Genomic DNA, 14,264 nt, shown 5'->3' on the forward strand with positions numbered 1-14,264 from the left:
GCTGAGGCAGGACACCGACAGGGGACAGAAGACAAAGGGCAGCACCTGGGGCCCTGAGAAAGTCCAGTCGGCACTTGGAGGCGGCCCCAGGCCCAGAGAACAGGGAAAAGGGCTGGGGTGGGCTCAGGGTGGCAGTGGCAGGCGGCAAGCCCGCCGCGTGGGAACAGGAACCACCCCCACCATGGCCCCCACTCTGGGCACAGACACGGACGCACCAGAGGGAGGCCTGTGGCATTTTCTGACCCAGCCGAAGGGTCCCAAGAAAGACGTGGGGGCTGTGGCAGTGCTCCCAGTGGGAGCAGCTTCCCAAGCTGAGGGTCAGGGACTGGGGTCTGCTGCTGACAGAGCACGAAGGGCACAGGTAGGGGGGTATGTGCACACACAGGTGAGGGCGCCCTGAGCACCTCGTCCAGAGCCGCGACCTCAGTCTGATGGGAAAACCAAGAACACCTGCCTCAGGACCCATGTCTGAGGACCCCTTGGGCTGGCCTTTCCCCTGGTCTCACCACTGTCACAGAGCAGGGACGCGCTGAGCTCTCGCTCACGGACTACCCGTGCAGAACCACGGGGCTGCCCCACCGCCCCCACACCCGCAGGCAGGTCCACCAACCGGCCCTCAGCACAGACACACACGCACAGCGCCCTGCAGACCCGGGGACAGTTGGCAGCTCGGATTAGCCACATCCTTGGGCCCTTCCACTGTCCATATCGCACGACTGGCCCACAAGAGGCTAGACCCCCAGCCATGCCCAGTCTCTGCCAGTCTCCGGCCTGGGAGATGCTGAGGCAGTTGGCGGCTGCCCGTTCTCCAGCCCAGAGCACCCCCACCGGGCCTGGGGGCCGGAATACTGCGGCTCGTTGCTCTAGCACCTTGCGTCTATCACCCTGACCCTCTGGGGTCCCTGGAGGGACCAGGGTGGAGGCAGGGTGGAGGAGGGCAGTGTGAGGAGGGCAGAGTCAGGCTGGGCCCCACCACAAGGGTGTACCTGGTAAGGGTGCCAGTCACCCCCACCACCCACCCCAGCCTGGCACTCCAACTCCCCAGCATGGCCAGTAGGTGAAGGAGAAGGGAGCTGGCTATGCTTGGGACAGGGGTGGGGACTAAAGTCAGGGCATTTGGCTGAAGAGTCTAGCCAGGAACCTCCTCTCTAGGGTGTATGGGGGGAGAGGAGGCAGCCCAAACTCTTTCCTTCACAAAAATGTAGGAAGTGAGCAAGTCTCCAGCCTGAACACAACACCAGGACCCTCGGAGGAGGGGTGGGGAGAGACAATGACCCCTGGGACCCGCAGTGCCCGCCCCTCACACTCCCATTCAGCTCTAATGAGCCTGTCATCTATTCCCTGAGGTCCCAGGGGTCCCCTGCCCTTCCTCTGGGGCTGGCCTCCCACAAATCCACAAGTCCTTGGGGCCATTCAGATGGGGTGGCTCAAGGGCTCTGGGACCCCTCGCTGGTACCTTCAGGCTACATCTCTGCTGCTGCGGAGTGTGGACAGGCCATAGGAGATGACCCACATGGTCTTTGCTCCTGGGGAGGGGCGGGGGGGCTTCAGGGCTGGCGACTGTGGAGGACCTCATGGCCCCACAGTGGGTTGTGGCAACTTGCAATTCATTTTGGTCTGGGGAGAGGAGCCTCCTGTTATCTGTAGGAAAGACACAAAAACAGATTTCAGGCAAAGGCCTTCAAACATCATTTTAAACCAAGACCAGCCTTTTGGACAACTAACCCTGACAGGCTAATGATCAGGGATGGGGACACTGGCCAGGGGCTGTCCTCCCAGCCCCTGAACGCTAAACCAGGTTGCCTCCCCACACCCACCACTGCCCAGCCNTTTTATGAACACTCTGTGCCTTGGTTTCCTCATTTGAAAACCAGGAATAACAATGGTGCCCGAGACCACGCGAGTAACACGCCGGAAATGCTTGGGCCACACCATGTGCTGCTACGGGGACTATTGGTGGGAGGTGAGACCTGGGGAGGTGAGACCTGGCTCAGAGACCAGTGCTGCATGCCTGCTGGGTCTCACACAGTAACCCTGCAGGTGTGGGGTGAGGAGAGGAGGGGCTACAGGGTTCTGGTTCAACCCGAGACAGGGACCGGACCGAGGTGGGGACAGGGACAGGGAGCCTGAACTCCTGGGGAGACAGATTGAGAGAAAGACGCTAGAGGAAAACCGGTCCTCTCCTCACAACATTTCTGACACCAGACGGGGGTTCTTCCCACACCAACAATCAATTCTCCAGCTCTGGACGCCAACTGTCCTGTAATTTCATTCAGTTCTGAAGCTGACAACGGGGTGTCAGGCTCCACAGGTCCCGGAGCTCAGTCCCACACACGCACCCTCACTGCTGACGTCCCGGGTCCCCAGGGTACCTGCACTTCTGTGCAACTTGGCTAAAATGTGGAGGTTCCCTGAACCCGCTGCCTCAGCCTCAATAGTTTGCTGGAACAGCTCACAGAGCTGAGAAAAGCACTTTACTTACATTTACTGGTTTACTGTAAACATATTATGAAGGATCCATATAAACAGCCAGATGAGTTATACACGGGGTCCAGAAGGGTCCCAAGGGCAGAAGCGTCCATCCCTGTGGAGTCAGGGGAACCTGCCCTCTCAGAACATGTGTGCGCCCATCAACTCAGATGCTCTCTGAACCCCGCAGAGTAGGGGTGCTCATGGAGGCTTCGTTACAAAGGCATGATCGATTATTAACCCAATCTCCAGCCTCTCTCCCCTCCCCCAAAGGATGGGGGGGCGCTGAAAGCTCCAAGCTTCTAGCCGTGGTGACCAGGCCCCACCCGGAAGCTGTCCGGGAGCCCACCCAGAGTCGCCTCGTTCGAACAAAAGATGCTCCTATCATCCAGGAACTTCCACGAACTCAGGAGCTCTGTGTCAGGAACTGGGAGCAGTTACCAAATATTTATTGCTTATTACGTGACCAACAGCAAGGGAGCCTGAGGTCTAGAGAGACAAGGTAATGGAAAGANATGAGGCAACGGAAAGCGGGGAGAGGGGAGGAAAGACTGAGCAGGAGCCCCAGCGTTACAGGGAGAGACAGGGCAGAGACACCAAGAGACAGGGAGACAGGCAGACTCTCTGGTCATGACGAAATGGGGGAGCAGTCTTGCTCCCCTGTCTCGGCTGGCTTTTACCCTCCCAAACAGCCCCCCATTATCCTGCCCATTGGCCCCACAAACCAACCTGTCCTCTCTCGGCCCAGCGCCTCCAGGCAGGTGGATCAGCCCTGATGCATGGGCCCCTGAAGTTGCCAGCATGCCCCCCCATGCCAGGCTGAGTCTGGCATCTGCCCAGGACCAGGCGTGCCTAGGTCAAGGGGACCCAAGACAAAGACAACCCCCACCAAGGGGTACAAGTGCCTGGGAAGCCAATACGCCATGGTAAGGCACGCAGGCTTCAACACCACAGAAACTTGTCTTTGAGGCCTGGTTTGTCCACCTGCCAGCTCTGTGACCTTGGGCAATTGGCACCATCGCTCTGACCCTCTGTTTTCCCACCCATGAAACAGGGATAATATCATAATATAGCTCTTGTTTTCCAGGGTTATATGGCTTTAGTGTGAGGATTAAATGTATACAGGCTGACACCTTATTAAGCTCTCAACATTAATTGTAAAAATGGGAAAGCTTCCCTCTGGGGACAGGGTGCCCGAAGGGACCCAGGTCAGGGAGCCTGAACTTTCCTTAATTTACTGGGACCTAAGGAATGTCACAAAGCCTCTCTGATGGTCCATCTCTTCATCTATGGAGTGGGGCTAAAACTCCTCACCTACTTACCCCGCAGGACTAGGGGAAAGTTTTCGATAAACTCTAATGTTCAGATAGCATAATGGGGCCAGGCCAGTGGGCCTCCAGGAAAGATGCCCAGCCCTTTGGGTACCCCAGGATTCCCCGGGAGCCCTCCCACGGGATGGTGGCCCCCTTGGCTAGCTGACCATTCCTTAGCCAGTGGCTGAATCACCAATGCCCCCAGCTGGCGGGATGAGGATGCCTTCAGTGCCGTCTCCAGGAGCTAGTGTGATTGGTGGGGTTGATGTATGGGGGTCAGAAAAGCAGAACTGCTCCCTGGAAGCCCCTAGGATTCACCTACTGGGTGGGCGGGGCCACAAATGCGGTGAATACCTCATGGGCCTGAGGCCACCAACAAGCATGATCAGTACTAACTGACGTGTACTGAGTACCAGGCAGTCGGCGAAATGCCTCAGCATGCACTATCGTTCCATGATGGTTTCACCTCCTGCTGATCCACGGGGTTGACACTCTTATTATAAAGAGTTATAATCACTTATTTTATTTGAGGAAACAGACTCAGAGAAGCTGGGTAACTTACCCGAGGCCACACAGCTGGAAAGGGCCAGAGCCAGCTTTGCGGCCCTAATCTGGCCGGCTGTCTCCCGAGTCCTGCCACCTCCTGTACGACCCAGGCTTATCTCAGAGAGGGTGACACAGGCATGCCCTGGGAGCACAGGGCTGTCATGCTGTCTGGGACCGGTCGACATAGGGACAGGAGGCAGCTGGCACCATGGGAGGCATCAGAAGACCGAGTGTCACTTTGCCCATTTGGCTGCTGTTATCTCCTGCCAGCCCCTTGCCCTCTGGGCCTCAGTTACCCCATCTGTAAAATGAGGTTGCATCACATACCTGGAGGCCCTTCTCGCCTCTGATTCATTCTGACACCCCCATCTCCAACAGAGTAGTAATCCCATTTGTGATGTAACTTCAGAGCAGTCGAACTAAGGCTTCTTAACATGGGGTCCCTGGACCCCTCAAGCTCCAGGAGCTGCCCGGAATGACGAGCAGAATTGCATATGAGTGTGTGTGTCTGAGGTGCATTTTTCCAGAGGAAGTGTCTGTGTTATCACCAGATTCTAATCCCTAAAAGCAAAGAGCCACGATCATCTAAACCTTTAAAACTGCCCTAACCTCGATCTCAGTTTTAAGGGGAATGGGTCGAGAAGGCTGAATCCCTACCATGTAAAATTCTTCCCTTCCCTGTGTTTGAAGTCCCCTCAGCTGCTCCTGCTCCCGTGCCCCAGGCTTCCGCCCTCTGGCCACACTGACCCCTGGAGACCCCAGCTCCAGGGCTTCCGATTAGTCTCTGCCTCTACACTGAAGCTCCCATCCGCTGTCTTGTTATTCGGTCCTCACCCCGCTGTCCTTCCCCTGGAAGCGCGGCGCCAGGACTGGAGGGTCTTTCCGGAGGTAGGTGCAGTGACCAGGGTGGCCAGTAGGGGTCGCAGGGTGGACAGCCCCGTGGAGCATCTGAGGACAGAATCCCGCCCCCTCCGCAGCCTGGGGGTGAGGAAAGTGTACCGGCAGTTAGCAGCCCGGTGCTCAGGGTCTGGATCTTTCCCTCGGTAGGACTCAGTTTTCCCATCTGTAAAGTGGAGGGAGATGACCTAGAACCCCAGAGGGCTGCTAAGCAACCTTCCCGCTGGGACATCCTCTGGACCTTTGAGTGATGCTGGAGGGAGGGAGCTGTCTTGAACTCCCTTCGGCAGAAGCACTTGACCCAACATCCTTAGGGAATGAAATAAAATGACTCAGGGGGCCCTTTCCCAGACTTGATGGAGCAAACAGAAGCCATTGTCCTCCAGCTTAAGGGGCAGCCTTACCTCCTGGGGAGAAAGGAGGGCTCTAAACAGGGCTGCCCCAAGAGCTGCCTGGGGTGGTGAGGGAAATGGGGACCACACTGGTGGCCTCCCAGGGTGGGCGGGGGCCTTAAGACGAGGTGGGTGGCAGCCTCCTTGGGTACAGCGTCTGCCCAGGTATGGAGAAGGCCAGGCAGGCCCCGGTGGGAAGGGAGGAAGTGTCCTCCTGCCCTCAGCAGCTGCAGGACCTGGGAACAGGCTGGAGCCCAGGCCATCCTCCTCACTCAGCTTCTGGCTCTCCTGTCCCGGTTCTTCTGAACACTCCCTCCCCATCGGCTCCAAATTCTGGGCGCAGAGAAAGCAGGGTGAAGGCCCAGGGATGGGGGAAGGCCCTGCAGGGACATATGAGGGGGCATGCCCAACTATCCATCCCTCAACCCCCTCCAAGGGGCCCATGAGGACCAAGTCTTCTTAGGTACAAGAAGACCTTCTCCCTCTCCCACCCCCAAGTGATTAAAGAATGAGACACAGGCGTGACAACGATACAAAACATTCTCTACAAAAGTTATAATGAGCCTGCGGGAGGGGTACTTTGTAGGGCAGCGGGAATCCCAGAGCCTGCCCCACGCCGGCACTGGGAGAACCAGGAGGAGGCTGAGGCAGGACACCGACAGGGGACAGAAGACAAAGGGCAGCACCTGGGGCCCTGAGAAAGTCCAGTCGGCACTTGGAGGCGGCCCCAGGCCCAGAGAACAGGGAAAAGGGCTGGGGTGGGCTCAGGGTGGCAGTGGCAGGCGGCAAGCCCGCCGCGTGGGAACAGGAACCACCCCCACCATGGCCCCCACTCTGGGCACAGACACGGACGCACCAGAGGGAGGCCTGTGGCATTTTCTGACCCAGCCGAAGGGTCCCAAGAAAGACGTGGGGGCTGTGGCAGTGCTCCCAGTGGGAGCAGCTTCCCAAGCTGAGGGTCAGGGACTGGGGTCTGCTGCTGACAGAGCACGAAGGGCACAGGTAGGGGGGTATGTGCACACACAGGTGAGGGCGCCCTGAGCACCTCGTCCAGAGCCGCGACCTCAGTCTGATGGGAAAACCAAGAACACCTGCCTCAGGACCCATGTCTGAGGACCCCTTGGGCTGGCCTTTCCCCTGGTCTCACCACTGTCACAGAGCAGGGACGCGCTGAGCTCTCGCTCACGGACTACCCGTGCAGAACCACGGGGCTGCCCCACCGCCCCCACACCCGCAGGCAGGTCCACCAACCGGCCCTCAGCACAGACACACACGCACAGCGCCCTGCAGACCCGGGGACAGTTGGCAGCTCGGATTAGCCACATCCTTGGGCCCTTCCACTGTCCATATTGCACGACTGGCCCACAAGAGGCTAGACCCCCAGCCATGCCCAGTCTCTGCCAGTCTCCGGCCTGGGAGATGCTGAGGCAGTTGGCGGCTGCCCGTTCTCCAGCCCAGAGCACCCCCACCGGGCCTGGGGGCCGGAATACTGCGGCTCGTTGCTCTAGCACCTTGCGTCTATCACCCTGACCCTCTGGGGTCCCTGGAGGGACCAGGGTGGAGGCAGGGTGGAGGAGGGCAGTGTGAGGAGGGCAGAGTCAGGCTGGGCCCCACCACAAGGGTGTACCTGGTAAGGGTGCCAGTCACCCCCACCACCCACCCCAGCCTGGCACTCCAACTCCCCAGCATGGCCAGTAGGTGAAGGAGAAGGGAGCTGGCTATGCTTGGGACAGGGGTGGGGACTAAAGTCAGGGCATTTGGCTGAAGAGTCTAGCCAGGAACCTCCTCTCTAGGGTGTATGGGGGGAGAGGAGGCAGCCCAAACTCTTTCCTTCACAAAAATGTAGGAAGTGAGCAAGTCTCCAGCCTGAACACAACACCAGGACCCTCGGAGGAGGGGTGGGGAGAGACAATGACCCCTGGGACCCGCAGTGCCCGCCCCTCACACTCCCATTCAGCTCTAATGAGCCTGTCATCTATTCCCTGAGGTCCCAGGGGTCCCCTGCCCTTCCTCTGGGGCTGGCCTCCCACAAATCCACAAGTCCTTGGGGCCATTCAGATGGGGTGGCTCAAGGGCTCTGGGACCCCTCGCTGGTACCTTCAGGCTACATCTCTGCTGCTGCGGAGTGTGGACAGGCCATAGGAGATGACCCACATGGTCTTTGCTCCTGGGGAGGGGCGGGGGGGCTTCAGGGCTGGCGACTGTGGAGGACCTCATGGCCCCACAGTGGGTTGTGGCAACTTGCAATTCATTTTGGTCTGGGGAGAGGAGCCTCCTGTTATCTGTAGGAAAGACACAAAAACAGATTTCAGGCAAAGGCCTTCAAACATCATTTTAAACCAAGACCAGCCTTTTGGACAACTAACCCTGACAGGCTAATGATCAGGGATGGGGACACTGGCCAGGGGCTGTCCTCCCAGCCCCTGAACGCTAAACCAGGTTGCCTCCCCACACCCACCACTGCCCAGCCATGCAGGGTACAGGCTATAAACACCAAAACGAGGTAGCAGCACTTGCTGGGCTTGTGGGATGCCACGAGAAAGGGGTCGGGGCAGGGCCAGGCCACCAGTGTGATAGCAGACTTGAGCTCCCCCAACCGCTTCTGAACGTGACAACTTGCCTCCCATGGGAATCACCAGGCTCTAGGGCCACACAGACCAGGGATCCAGCCCAGGCTCTGCACCAAGCAGCAGCAGGACCTTGGGGGGAGCTGCTGGAACCCTCTGAGCCTCCACTTGCCATCCTGGAAAATGGGGATCATACAGCCCCGCACATGGGAGCTGGGGAGGACTCAGTAAGAGGACAGGTGCAGGGGCATCTCCAGCACCCAGTGGATGGAAGAGCTCAAAACGTCCTGGCTGTGTGACTACTCTGACTACTGAATGGCATCCACACTAAGACACCCATTTGGGGGCATTTTGATGGCTCCACAATCAAGGTGCATTTTACGTTAGCTGTGATAAGAAGGCCTCCTGTCCTTAAATTGGCAACTTCTTTTTCAGAATTGGGATAAACAAATTAAGTGGGACCTCTTGTCATTGATGGGGACTTAGATTTTACCCCCTACACATCCTTAAAAGGTAGATCCTCCCCAGCCGCCCCCTAAGGCCTTCCAGGCCCCTATCTTCCCACCCCCCCCCCACCCCCCNCCCCCCACCCCCAAGGCTCCCGGCACTCACAACTCAGTGTCCTCCAGGGCCGGCGGGCGCTCCAGCGCCTGCCTCCTCCTCCTCACGGCCCCCAGAATCTTCTTGCGGGGCCCCAGAGGGACGCTGATGCTGCGGAGGTCAAGGTCGGAGCACAGCATCAGCGCCTCCAGGTCAATCTTCTCCTGCCGCAGGAGGGAGGTGAAGTCCTCCATGTGCAGGGAGGCCAGGAAGGTCTCCAGCGGGCTCGTCTCGGGCTCCAGGTCCTCATCCAGGCCCAAGTCCAGCTCGTCCCAGGGCAGCTCCTCCCCGCAGCTGCGGTCCTGCAGGCTGTTGGCACTGCCCAGGCTGTCGTCGTCCAGGCTGGGGGAGCTCTGCAGCCGGCCTCGCGGGACGCCGCCGCCGTCCAGCGCCGCGTCCTCGCGGCCCAGCCCGTGCAGCCCGCTGCTCAAGTAGTTCCTGCGGAACACCATGGTGCCCAGGCCGGGGCGGGTGAACAGGGAGTCGTGGCCTGAGTCGGTGCTGACCTCCGAGTGGGCCGGCTCGGCCGCCAGCGTGGCACGGGAGACGCTGTCCTCGTCCGAGAGGAACATGTCCCGGAGCGGGGAGCGGCCCCACTCCTTGGGGTTGGCGTAGGTGCCCTGGCGCACGAACATCACGTCGCTGCCCAACTGCAGCCCCGAGAGCGAGCGCACGCTCTTGCGGCCGTCCTCGGAGATCTTGAAGGTGCCGTCGCCGCCCTGCTTGCGCCGCTCCAACTTCCGCTGGATCTTGGCCTTGCCCCGGGCCGTGCCGTGCAGCGTGGCCTGCGAGTAGGGCAGGGGGCTGCCCAGCGCCAGGTGCTGCAGCCGGCGGCTCAGGGTGCTGGACGTGAGGCTGGAGAAGCTGAGCGCGTCCGAGCGCTCGGCCAGCTCACGGCGGTAGCGCCGCTCCATGCGCTCGTGGTGCTTGCGCTGCATCTTGGCGCACTCGCGGATGCGCCGCTCCGCCTCGCGGAAGGCCTTGTCCTTCAGCTTGCCCACCAGCTTGGGGTTGAGGCTGCTCTGCTTGGCCGCGATGGAGTCCAGGTAGCGCACGCACTCCATGTGGCCCTTCATGGCGGCCATGTCCAGCGGCGTGTGGTAGTCGTTGTCCAGGCACCAGATGTTGGCCCCGAAGGACACCAGGAAGGAGAGGCAGTGCAGGTGGCCATTGGAAGCGGCCAGGTGCAGGGGCGTGTTGCCCCAGATGTCACACTTGTCTGGGTCGCCCCTGCAGGGAGGACACGCAAGGAGGGGTGATGAGCCAACACAGCTTCGGGCGGGCAGACGGCACCGGCTGCAGGTGCGGGGAGCTCCCGGCCTGGCTGAGCTGCCGCCACGGGCACACCAGCGGGACCCGAGGGCCTGGAGACGCCTCCTCCGACTCCAGGAGACGCCGGCCGGCCCTGGTGGGGGTGGGAGCGAAGGCGGAAACGACCCCAGGCCTGCAGGGGGTGGGGCGGCAGAAGAGGCGGGGCCAGGGCGGGGCCTTCCCCAAGAGAACGGAGGGCTGGGAATGTCAGGGGATAAATATTTGATGCCCTGAGAGAAAGGAGTGAATTATTCATGGCGCCCAGCGGGGAGCTGGCCCAGGGAGGCGGTGGGCCAGGGCCGAGTCTGGGTCTCTAGGCCGCCGTGGTGGTGAATGTGGCTGAGGGTGCGGGGTGACCCTAAAAGAGGGCACGAGAGGGTGGTGGGTGCGGAGCCTGAGCCCTGGGTGAGTGTGTGTGTGAGGGTGTGTGCCCGCGTGTCGGCGGGCACGGCCGTGTCTGCAGGGAGCAGGGCCAGGCCTGGCACGGCTGCGTGTGAGAGCAGGTGTCGGGTCTTGGCCTGGGCTGGGAGGGGAGCGTGGGGGAAGCCAGGACCAAAGGGGAGGAGGAGGCAAGTCAGCAACCTGGGTCCAGCGGCTCTCCCTTCCCGGGGCTGCCCCATCTTTGGGAGCCTTGTCAAGCAGGCTGACTTGGGGTGGCCCAGGGGACTTCCCCGGCACCCTCCCACACCCTCCGCACCAGACTGTGCCCCCTTGGGCATGCTCCGCCTGGCTCCTCCAAGCTCTCCCCTCCTGCAGGGGCCTGGCTCAGCACCTCTGCCTCACACTAATGAGGCCACGAGGCCATCCCGCAGCGCTGGAGGAAGAATCGCCCCCTTGTCTCAACAGCTCCCCCCACAACCGCGTCCTCACTTCCCCTACTGGTCGCCAAGTCCTGCCGGACAATGTGGCAAGGAGCTGCTTGGCATCTGGCCCACATCCCATCCAGCACCAACCCTTGCTCTCTGTAGGAGTTGGGGGATTTGGTGCACCAGGAAGGCACTCTTTTCCCCTCCTCCCATGGACCTCTCTGGTGGGGGGTGGGATGGCAGGATCACTGTGTGCTCTCTTGGTGTGGGAAGGGGCCAGTCTTGGCTTTTCAAAACGTGGCTTGGCAGCCTGGTCTTAGGGTCTGCTCCCACCTTTTGCTGGCCTGAGGAGCAACCTCGGGGGGGGGGGTAAGGGGGTTCCCCACCCACCACGTGTTCAGGCCACAGGCCAGCATTGGCACCACGGCCAGCTGGGCCCCTTTCCCTCCACCGTGATTTCCCAGGGCCTAAGATGTTCCTATGAACCTTCCAGGGGCATGTCTTCCTGGGGCATGTCTTCCACTCCTTTTCCCTGTCCAGGCTTCCCAGGTGTCCAGTTCACCCAGGTGACCTCTCTGTATAAAACTGTGGAGACTGGCAAAGTTGTCCAGTGTCATTCGGCCCTGGGAGCCCACATCAGTGGCCCTGGACCCTGAATTCCTTCATTGCTACCTTCAAACCCCTTCCCTGGCTCTACACCTGGACCCTAGGCCCACTCCTCCCCCCAGACAACTCCTAAAGGAGGGAGAGGGAGCCTGTTCTGGGGGAGGGGCACAGAGGGAGTTAACGAGGCAGCTGCACCCACTGACATTTGGTGCTGTGGACAGTGCCCATAAATCCTAAGAATGAGCTGGGAGAGAGCTGGGAGAGCCCCAGCCTGAGGGGAGGTGCAGCACTGGCTGAGAGAGCCCCTTGGACCACAAGCTGGGGAGTGGGCACTAAGGAGCCTCTCCTCCCACCGCCTGTGCCCCTTCTCTTCCCTCCCTACTCTTGCTTCCAGGCACCACCCACACAGGAGACCTCTCCCACCTTCCCCTCACTCTGCAGCCCCTCCCATAATCATGGACCCCCAAACCCAGTCCCTCCCCTCCTAGCCCCACATCCAGGTCACAATGTCACATGCCTCAAGTTGTGTCCCCCTCCCACAACTGCCAGGCTCCAGGGTCCCATCTTAGGATCAGTCGGGTAGAGAAGAGGGCAGGTCAGAGGAGAGAGGGGGAAGATACCTTGGAGTCTTAGGGAGTGTGTCTCAGGGGACCGGAGGGGCCTGAAGACTCTTTTCCCCCTCCACTGGGGGGCTTAAGCAGGAACAGGGTGGGTACTCACCCTCGGCTCACGATGAGACGCAGCGACTCCAGGTTGCCATGGTAGGCAGCCCAGAGGGTGGGAGTCATGCCATCCTCATCGGGGGCGTTCAGTTCCTTCCTGGTGGCCTCTTTGAGGAGCTCCAGGTAGCCGTCCCGGGCCGCCCGGTGGTATTGGTCGTTCATGGCGCCTGACTTGGGCGGGGTGGGCAAGGGGGCGCGGGGAAATGCCCCCCGCGGGGGAGGGCCGTGGGGTTAGGGCTGAGGCATGGGGATGGAGGAGGGAGCCGAGCAGGGGCCGGGGCCGCCAGCCCCCGCTGCCGCAGACGGAGGTTGCGGAGCGCCAGAGCCGCCGCTACTCGGACATCTGAGCCGCTCACCCCGGGAGGGAGGGGGGAAGGATCTCCCGCAGCCCAGGGAGCCGCCCCCGGGTTGCCACTGGGTCCTAAACACCCTGCTCCAGAGCTCACAGGGGTGACCCTCGCGAGGCCCTGCCCTCGCTCTAAAAGCGCGTGGTGACCCCAGTGCTCCGCCCCATGAGGCGCAGTCTGGGGACAGTACGCGGTCTGTCCTCACTGGATCCCCAGCTCTGCGGCTCCCGATGTCTCCACCCGTCGAAGGAAGGGGTCAAGGGCTGGGGAGGGGTGTCTGCGGGCAGTCTGGATCCCTAGGACAGTGGGTCTAGGACGGGTAGGAGGACTGACGCCCAGACAGCGAGCAGCACCGGGCAGTCCTGGCTGCCCCTCACTCGCGCGGGGTCGGCGAGCCGCGCTCCAGCAGGGGGCGCTAGAAGACCGGACGCGGACTCTGCGCGCCGCTGGCGAACTTCATACCCAAGCCCGACTTCGCAGCTTCCAGGCGACCAGAAGACTGCGGGGAGGGATAGAGGAAGAAGGAACTTTGATCACTGTGAGGGTGTGGGGAAGAGGGGCACTGGGGTCCCGATCTTGGGGCAGCAACAGAGGAGCAGGAAGGTATAGGGTGCGCAGGGTCTGGGAGGGCGTTGGGATGCCTGCGGGCCCTTGGGGAGTCTATTGAGCATCAGCACTCGGGGCTCTGGACGGCGGGGTGCGAGGGCGCGGTGGGCTCCGGGGGCGGGGTGCCCTCTGGGTGCCGCAGTGCAGGGCTGCGCCCAAGCCTGGCCGCGCCAAGGTGACGGGACGGCGGGGGAGGGGGCGCCTCTTCACGGGTAAATATAAATCTTACCTTATCTGGCTCCCGCTCTCTGTTCCCTAAATTCATCTCGGAGAAAAGATGGATCATGTGAGTGGCACTGAGAGATTTATGGAGCTGAGCTCCCGCGGCTGTAAATCACCCTGCCCTCCCCGGTATAAAGCGCCCGTCCAGCCCGGTGTGGGAGAGAGGAGACGCTCGCCGCCCCCTGACCCCCAGCTCAGCGCGAGCTCCCGGCCCAGCCAGGTGGGTGCCCGGACCAGAGGGTCTACGGACTGGGGAGTGGGGACGTTGGACGGGGTCCGACAGGGCTGCCGCCGCTTCTCATTCCTTCCGTCGTCGAGCGAGAGACCCGAAGGGTCGGCTTTTCTCTTCCCTTTCCCCAGCGCTTCCTCCACCATCCCGGCCCCCATCCTCCGGGTGAGGAACTTCTCGCTTCCTAAACCTAGGGATAAGATGGGGGAAGGAGAGCCCTCGGGGTTGACCTGGGGTCCTGTCCCCTCCTCCTCCACAGTGACCCGTCCAACCTCTCCCAGTCGCTCCTGCCATGTCCGAGGAGTCGGCACCGGGCCCCAAGGAGAGCCCACCCGCGGCGCCGCGGGCAGGCTCCCGCGAGGTGTGGAAGAAGGGCGGCCGCCTGCTGTCCGTGCTGCTGGCCGTGAACGTGCTGCTTCTCGCCTGCACGCTCATCAGTGGCGGCGCCTTCAACAAGGTAGCGGTGTATGACACCGACGTGTTCGCGCTGCTCACCACCATGATGCTGCTCGCCTCCCTCTGGATCCTCTTCTACCGCCTCCGGACCGCGCGCTGCCCCGACGCCGTCCCCTACCGGGACGCGCACGCCGGCCCCATCTGGCTCCGAGGTGCCAGGGGAGGTGGGGGGGGG

General features: G+C 61.5%; 1 protein-coding gene across 3 annotated transcripts; it reads right to left on the minus strand.

Annotated features, from left to right (window-relative positions):
• Positions 1 to 6,165: 6,165 nt before the first annotated feature.
• On the minus strand, positions 6,166 to 12,429 carry USH1G (USH1 protein network component sans). Of its 3 annotated transcripts, XR_004619792.1 has the most exons (4): positions 12,228 to 12,429; positions 8,797 to 10,014; positions 7,715 to 7,899; positions 6,166 to 6,686 (listed from the first exon to the last, which is right to left on the minus strand). XR_004619792.1 is itself a non-coding variant. In XM_034641174.1 (3 exons), exons 1-3 carry the CDS (start codon positions 12,389 to 12,391, stop codon positions 7,896 to 7,898), a joined length of 1,386 nt encoding a protein of 461 aa, XP_034497065.1. In that variant the 5' UTR covers positions 12,392 to 12,429; the 3' UTR covers positions 6,166 to 7,895. The 3 variants fall into 3 exon arrangements, 2 of the variants coding, with proteins under 2 accessions (XP_034497065.1, XP_034497066.1); XM_034641174.1 differs by having other exon boundaries at positions 6,166 to 7,899; XM_034641175.1 differs by lacking the exons at positions 6,166 to 6,686; positions 7,715 to 7,899 and having other exon boundaries at positions 8,793 to 10,014.
• Positions 12,430 to 14,264: the final 1,835 nt, after the last annotated feature.

This window comes from Ailuropoda melanoleuca, chromosome 13, assembly GCF_002007445.2.
Source record: "Ailuropoda melanoleuca isolate Jingjing chromosome 13, ASM200744v2, whole genome shotgun sequence".
In the NCBI taxonomy this organism is placed as follows: Eukaryota; Metazoa; Chordata; class Mammalia; order Carnivora; family Ursidae; genus Ailuropoda; species Ailuropoda melanoleuca.